The sequence below is a fragment of the Pezoporus occidentalis genome, unplaced genomic scaffold, assembly GCF_034315485.1.
Source record: "Pezoporus occidentalis ecotype Australia unplaced genomic scaffold, CSIRO_AGI_Poc_V1 ctg1206, whole genome shotgun sequence".
NCBI lineage: Eukaryota > Metazoa > Chordata > Aves > Psittaciformes > Psittacidae > Pezoporus > Pezoporus occidentalis.
The window spans coordinates 1-7794 of NW_026913002.1; the positions used below are offsets into that span (position 1 = coordinate 1).

The 7794-nt window shown below is 49.4% G+C and overlaps 1 protein-coding gene across 1 annotated transcript; it reads left to right on the forward strand.

Annotated features, from left to right (window-relative positions):
- The first annotated feature begins 331 nt into the window (after positions 1-331).
- Positions 332-5377, forward strand: RPS19 (ribosomal protein S19). The gene is made up of 5 exons (XM_062607228.1): positions 332-441; positions 575-675; positions 3351-3534; positions 5167-5221; positions 5325-5377. Exons 1-5 carry the CDS (start codon positions 371-373, stop codon positions 5349-5351), a joined length of 438 nt encoding a protein of 145 aa, XP_062463212.1. The 5' UTR covers positions 332-370; the 3' UTR covers positions 5352-5377.
- Positions 5378-7794: the final 2417 nt, after the last annotated feature.

A 7794-nucleotide genomic window follows, 5' to 3' on the forward strand; every position in this document is an offset into this window, starting at 1 on the left:
CCTGTGAGTCCCGACGGCCAATCAGGACGCGCCTTTTAACCGCCGCTCGGCGGGCAGCCAATCAGCACTGGGCTTATATCAGGAGGGCGGGGAGCTGCTGCGCGGGTGGGTGTCACCTCTCCGCCTCGCCCCGCCCCTCCTCCTCTCCTATTGGCCCGCGCGTCCTCTCGCCGGCGCGGATTGGCGGGGCTCTTCTCGCGAGACTTCCGGCCCTGCGGCTTCTCCCGGGCGGCCCCGTGCTCCGGCCTCTTCTGGTCCCGCCGCGGCTGAGGCGAGGTGAGGGCCCGGCGCTTGTGGGGCGGATGTGGGGCGGGATGTGGGGCACGGGAGCGGGGTTACCGGTTACTGAGCGCTCCCTCCGTGCCCGCAGATGCCCGGGGTGACGGTGAAGGACGTGAACCAGCAGGAGTTCGTGCGCGCTCTCGCCGCCTTCCTTAAGAAGTGAGGCCTGGGAGGGGACCGGGAGCGGGGCTGCAATGAGGGGAGGTTGGGGGGTTACCATTGGGGTCTATGGGGACGACCCCATTGGGGTCTGTGGGGGGGAGTTCCTGGTGCTCTGGTGCTGCCGGTGCAGGTCGGGGAAGCTGAAGGTGCCGGACTGGGCGGACACGGTGAAGCTGGCGAAGCACAAGGAGCTGGCGCCCTACGATGAGAACTGGTTCTACACGCGTGCGGGTACGGGGGGAATTGGGGGGTGGGCAGAGTACCCCAAAATGGGGTCTGAACCACCCAAAAGTTGCCCTTAAACCACCCAAAAATTGCCCCAAAACTTGCTCGAAACCAAGCAGAAATGGCCAAAATTGCCCCAAAATATTCCCAAATTGGCTCTAAACCACACAAAAATGGCCAAAATTGCCCCAAAATACCCCAAAATTGGGTCTAAACCACCAAAAATTGCCCCAAAATTTGCTCTAAAGCAACCAAAAATGGCCAAAATTGCCAAAAAATACCCCAGAATTTGGTGTAAACCAACAAAAAATTGCCCCAAAATTTGCTCTAAAGCAACCAAAAATGGCCAAAATTGCCCAAAATACCCCAAGATTGTCTGTAAGCCACACAAAATTGCCCCAAAATTTGCCTGAAACCACACAAAAATGGCCAAAATTGCCCCGAAATACCCCCAAATTGAGTGTAAACCAACCAAAAAATGCCGCCCAAAATGGCCTAAAATTGGCTCTAAACTACACAAAAATGGTCCCAAAATACCCCAAAATTGGGTCTAAGCCACCTTAAATGGCCAACAGTGGCCCCACAGTACCCTGAAGTTGGCTCTAAACCACCTAAAAATGGTCCCAAATTTGTGTCTAAGCCACCTTAAATGGCCAACAGTGGCCCCACAGTATCCCAAAGTTGGCTCTAAACCACCCAAAATTGGCTCCAAACGACAAAAAATGGCCAAAATTGCCCCAAAATGCCCCCAGATTGGGTCTAAGACACCCTAAAATTGCCAAAAATGGCCCAGAATAGTCTCTAAACCACCCTAAAATTGCCAAAAATTGCCCCCAAATACCCTAAAATTGGCTCTAAACCACCCGAAAATGGCACCAAAATTCCTCAAGATTTGCCCTAAATGACCCAAAAATGGACAAAATTGCCCCAAATTGGATCTAAACCACCCTAAAATTGCCAAAAATGGCCCCAAAATTGGGTCTCAACTGCTCAAAATCACCCAAAAAGTGCCCCAAACTTCCCCAAAATTCTCTATAAACCACCTGAAAATGGCCCAAAAATACCCCCAGAATTGGGTCTAAACCACTCTAAAGTGGCCCAAAGTCACTCAAACTCCCCCCAAAAGAGCCAAAACTGCCTGTAAACCACCCAAAATTGATTCAAAACTGCTCCAACTCACCTAGTCCAAAACTGCCACAAAACAGCCCAAACTCACCCAAAACCACCCCAAAACGGCCCCAAAAGAGCCTCTAAAGCATCCAAAGTCGATCCAAACCACCCAGTCCAAAACCACCCAGACTCACCCAAAACCACCTCAAAATGGCCCCAAAAGAGCCAAATCTGCCTCTAAACCCCTGAAAATCAACCCAAAACCCCTCTCCCACCCCCACCACCCCCCCCCCCCCGGTCCAAAACTGCCCTAAAACAGCCCAGACTCACCCCAAACCACCTCAAAATGGCCCCAAAACTGCTCTAAACCACCCAAAATCAACCCAAAACTCCTTCCCCCCCCGGTCCAAAACTGCCCCAAAACAGCCCAGATTCACCCAAAACCACCTCAAAATGGCCCCCAAAGAGCCAAATCTGCCTCTAAACCCCTGAAAATCAACCAAAACTCCTCCAACACCCCCACCCCCGTCCAAAAATGCCCCAAAACAGCCCAAACTCACCCTAAACCACCTCAAAATGGCCCCAAAACTGCCTCTAAACCACCCAAAATCAACCCAAAACTCCTCCAATCCCCCTGCTCCCAAACTGCCCCAAAACAGCCCAGACTCACCCAAAACCACCTCAGAATGGCCCCCAAAAAAGAGCCAAATCTGCCTCTAAACCCCTGAAAATCAACCCAAAACTCCTCCAACACCCCCACCCCCGTTCCAAAACTGCCCCAAAACAGCCCAAACTCACCCCAAACCACCTCAAAATGGCCCCAAAACTGCCCTAAACCACCCAAAATCAACCCAAAACTCCTCCGACGCCCCCGGTCCAAAACAGCCCAGACTCACCCAAAACCACCTCAAAATGGCCTCAAAAAAAGAACCAAATCTGCCTCTAAACCCCCCAAAATCAACCCAAAAATCCTCCAACACCCCCACCCCCGGTCCAAAACTGCCCCAAAACAGCCCAAACTCACCCCAAACCACCTCAAAATGGCCCCAAAACTGCCCTAAACCCCCCAAAATCAACCCAAAACTCCTCCGATGCCCCCGGTCCAAAACAGCCCAGACTCACCCAAAACCACCTCAAAATGGCCTCAAAAAAAGAACCAAATCTGCCTCTAAGCCCCCCAAAATCAACCCAAAACTCCTCCAACACCCCCACCCCCGGTCCAAAACTGCCCCAAAACAGCCCAAACTCACCCCAAACCACCTCAAAATGGCCCCAAAACTGCCTCTAAACCACCCAAAATCAACCCAAAACTCCTCCGACGCCCCCGGTCCAAAACAGCCCAGACTCACCCCAAACCACCTCAAAATGGCCTCAAAAAAAGAACCAAATCTGCCTCTAAACCCCCCAAAATCAACCCAAAACTCCTTCAAACCCCCTGGTCCAAAACTGCCCCAAAAGACCCACATCTGCCTCTTAAACCACCCCAAATTAGCTCCAGCCCCCCAAAACGCCCCAAACCCACCCAAAATGCCCCAAACCTGGCAGATCTGACCCCGGTTTCTCTCCGGCAGCCTCCACCGCGCGGCACCTGTACCTGCGGGGGGGCGCGGGCGCCGGGTCCCTCACCAAGGTGTACGGGGGGCGGCAGCGCCGCGGGGTCCGGCCCAGCCACTTCAGCCGCGGCTCCGGCGCCGTCGCCCGCCGCGTCCTGCAGGCGCTGGAGGCCCTCAAGATGGTCGAGAAGGACCAGGATGGGTAAGGAACCCCCCCCCATCGCGATAGAATCCCCCCTATCGTGATATGACCCATCCCTATCGTGACATGACTCCCCCTATCGTGACATGACTCCCCCTATCGTGACATGACCCATCCCTGTCGTGACATGACTCCCCCTGTCGTGACATGACTCCCCCTATCGTGATATGACCCCCCCTATCGTGACATGACCCATCCCTATCGTGACATGAGTCCCCCTATCGTGACATGACTCCCCCTATCGTGACATGACTCCCCCTATCGTGACGTGTCCCACCCCTATTGTGATACGACCTACCCCTGTTGCGGTATGACCCCAACCCTATGGTGATACGACCCACTCCTGTTGTTATGTAACCCACTGCTATTGTGATATGACCCCCCCGTATCGTGATATGACTCCCCCTATCGTGACATGTCCCACCCCTATTGTGATACGACCTACCCCTGTTGCGTTATGACCCCAACCCTATGGTGATACGACCCACTCCTGTTGTCATGTAACCCACTGCTATTGTGATATGACCCCCCCGTATCGTGACATGACTCCCCCTATCGTGACATGTCCCACCCCTATTGTGATACGACCTACCCCTGTTGCGGTATGACCCCAACCCTATGGTGATATGACCCACTCCTGTTGTTATGTAACCCACTGCTATTGTGATATGACCCCCCGTATCGTGATATGACTCCCCCTATCGTGACATGTCCCACCCCTGTTGTGATACGACCTACCCCTGTTGCGGTATGACCCCAACCCTATGGTGATGCGACCCACTCCTGTTGTTATGTAACCCACTGCTATTGTTTTATGACCCCCCGTATCGTGATATGACTCCCCCTATCGTGACATGTCCCACCCCTATTGTGATACGACCTACCCTTGTTGCGGTATGACCCCAACCCTATGGTGATACGACCCACTCCTGTTGTTATGTAACCCACTGCTATTGTGATATGACCCCCCCCGTATCGTGATATGACCCACCCCTGTTGTGATATGACCCAAACTTACTGTGATATGACCCACCCTATTGAGATATGACCCCTCCCATCGTGAGACGACTCCCCCATTGTGATACAGCCCCCAGCCCCTATCGTGATGTGACCCCCCCATTGCGATATGAGCCCCTTTCCATCACAATATGACCCCCTAATGATGATATTACCGCCCCATCGCGATATGACTCCCCCATCGTGATATGACCCCCCATCATGATATTACCCCCCGTGATACGAACACCCCCAATTGCGATATGAGCCCCCCCCATTGCAATATGATCCCCCCCAATCGTGATATGAACCCCCCATTGCAATATGACCCCCCACCCACGATATGACTCCCTGTTGTGATATGACCCCCCCCTTCCTATCACAGTATGATCCCCCCAATCACAGTATGTCGTGATATGAGCTCCCCCATGATAGGGTGCAGTGTGACCCCCCTGACCCCTTATATACACCCTATATAGAGATGTATCTATATATGGATATACCCCACTTGAGATAGTGCACGATATAACCCATATAATCGCGATAGAACCCCCCACTATCGCGATAGAGCCCCCCCTATCGCGATAGAATGGGATAGAACCCCTCCCCTCCGGTCATACCTCTCATTGACTGCAGGGGGCGCAAGTTGACGCCGCAGGGGCAGCGGGACCTGGACCGCATCGCCGGGCAGGTGCGTTTTGGGGTGGATTGGGGCGTTTTAACCATTTTGAGGGGTTTTGAGGTGGTTTTTTTGGGGGGGGAGGGGTTTGACCGGTTTTGGGGTGTCCCCGCAGGTGGCGGCCGCCAGCAGGAAGCACTGAGGAGCTGAATAAAAGCAGCGTCGCGATGCTCGAGTGGTGTTTGTGTCCAAACCGGGGGGATTTCACCCCAAAATAGGAGGGGGGACTCACAAAATGTGGTTAAAATGACCCAAAATGGGAGGAGGGAATAACAGACGGGGGGGGGAGCTGCCCTGAAATAGGGAAGAGGAGCGCAAACTGGGGGGGAAACTGCCCCAAAATGGGGTGAAAATGTCCCAAATAAGGGAGGAGAAACCCAAATGGCAGGAAACTGCCCCAAAAATAGGGATGGTTGGAAACTGCCTCTAAATAGAGCAGGAATCCCCAAATAGAGGAAAATCACCCCAAAAAATAGGGACGGGGATGCCAAAGTAGGGATAAACTGACCCAAAAGAAGGGCTTGGGAAACCCCAATGGGTCAGAAACTGCCTTAAATGGGGGGAAACTGCCCCAAAATCGGGATGGGAATCCCAAAATGAGGGGAAACTGCCCCCAAAATCAAGGGGGTGATCCTGAAAAGATGGGAAATTGGTCCAAATTGGGGGGAAATGCCCCAAAATAGGGGGGGAAATCGCCAAATAGTGGAAAACTGACCTAAAATAGGGCCAAAATCACCCAGAACTATGAGGGCGACCCCAAAACAGGGCAAAAATGCCCCAAAATGGGGTTGAAAATCCAAAAAGAGTGAGGAAGTGGCTCAAAATGGGGGAAATGCCCCAAAACCTAAAGGATCGTGATGATGTGGAGGGCTTTGAGGTGATAGTTGGGTGAAAATTCAGTGATTTTAGGCAATATTTGGTTAAAAGTTGGGGATTTTGCCCAAAATAGTGCATTATTGGGGGAAAAACCCTAAAACTCCATGATTTTGGGTGGTTTTTTTTTTGCAGTGGGATCCCAGTGAGCTCTTTAGGCATCAAAATGGGGAAAACCACTCTTTTCTCCCTCAAAATACCCCTTTTTAGCCAAAAACTGAGGGTTTGGGGGGAGAAATGCAGTTTGGAAGGTGCCGGTGTGAAAAATGGGGCGATTTAACCAAACTTGATGATTTTGTGATTGAAAAGCAGCGTAAAGAAGGGAAAAGCAGTGGGCTTGGTCCTCGTTTTGGGTGGAAAACGGCCCTTTTTTTGCCTCATTGGAAGTGGGAGTTTTGGGGCCGTTTGCCTGCTTTTTGTGTGTGGGTTTCCTCCAGCTTGGAATGTGTGGGAAGAGGGTGGATTTTGGGTCGAAAACACCCAAAAATGGGGATTTCTGCTGAGCACCTTGGTAACGGCTCCATGTGAGGGGGAAAAAAAAACCTTTTAGCTTGGGAAATTGAGGTTTTAACTCAAAAAGTGAAGTTTTTACCTCAAAAAGTGAAGTTTTTACCTCAAAAAAAATAGTTTTACCTCAAAAAGTGAAGTTTTTACCTCAGAACATGGCATTTTACCTCAAAAAATGAAGTTTTTACCTTGAAAAGTGACGTTTTTACCTTGAAAAGTGGAGGTTTTGCCTCAAAAGTGACGTTTTTTACCTCAGAAATTGGAGTTTTACCTCAAAAAGTGACGTTTTTATCTCAGGGAGTTTTTGCATCAAAAAGTGACGTTTTTGCCTCAGAAAATGGAGGTTTTGCCTCAAAATTCATGTTTTTACTGCGGAAATTGGAGTTTTACCTCAAAAAGTGAACTTTTTGCCTCAGAAAGTGGTGGTTTTACCTCAGTGGAGTTATTACCTCAGAAATTGGAGGTTTTTTACCTCAAAAAGTGGAGTTTTTAACCTCAAAAAGTGAAGCTTTTACCTCAGTGAAGCATTTACCCAAAAAGTGAAGTTTTTACCTCAAAAAAAGTGATGTTTTTACATCAAATTGATGTTTTTACCTCAGGAAATGAGGTTTTTACATTAAGTTTTTATGTAAGAAAATAAAAACCTGAAGTTTTTACCTCAAAAAGTGAGGATTTTACCTCTGAAAATGAGGCTTTAACCACACTAAATTGAGTTTTTACCTCAGAAAACAGAGTTTTTACATAAAAAGTGAAGTTTTTACATCAGAAAACGGAGGTTTTACATCAAAAAGTGATTTTTTTCCCTCAGAAAAATGGAGTTTTACCTCAGAAAGTGACTTTTTTGCGTCAAAAAGTGATGTTTTTACCTCAAGAAATGGCATTTTTTACGTTAGGTGAAGATTTTAGGTAACAAAGTACAGATTTTGCCTCAAAACCCGAAGTTTTTTCCTCGAAAAAAGTGATGGTTTTGGCTCAAACAGTGAAATTTTTGACTCAGAAACCAGTTTTTACCTCAAAAAGTGAGGATTTTACCTCAGAATATGAAGCTTCAACCAAAATAAATAGTTTTTACCTCAAAAAAATATGGTTTTGCCTCAAAAAGTGAAGTTTTTACCTCAGAAAATGACGGGATTACCTCAAAAAGTGACTTTTTATAGCAAAAAGTGGCTTTTTGACCTCAGGAAATGAGTTTTTACCTCAAAAAG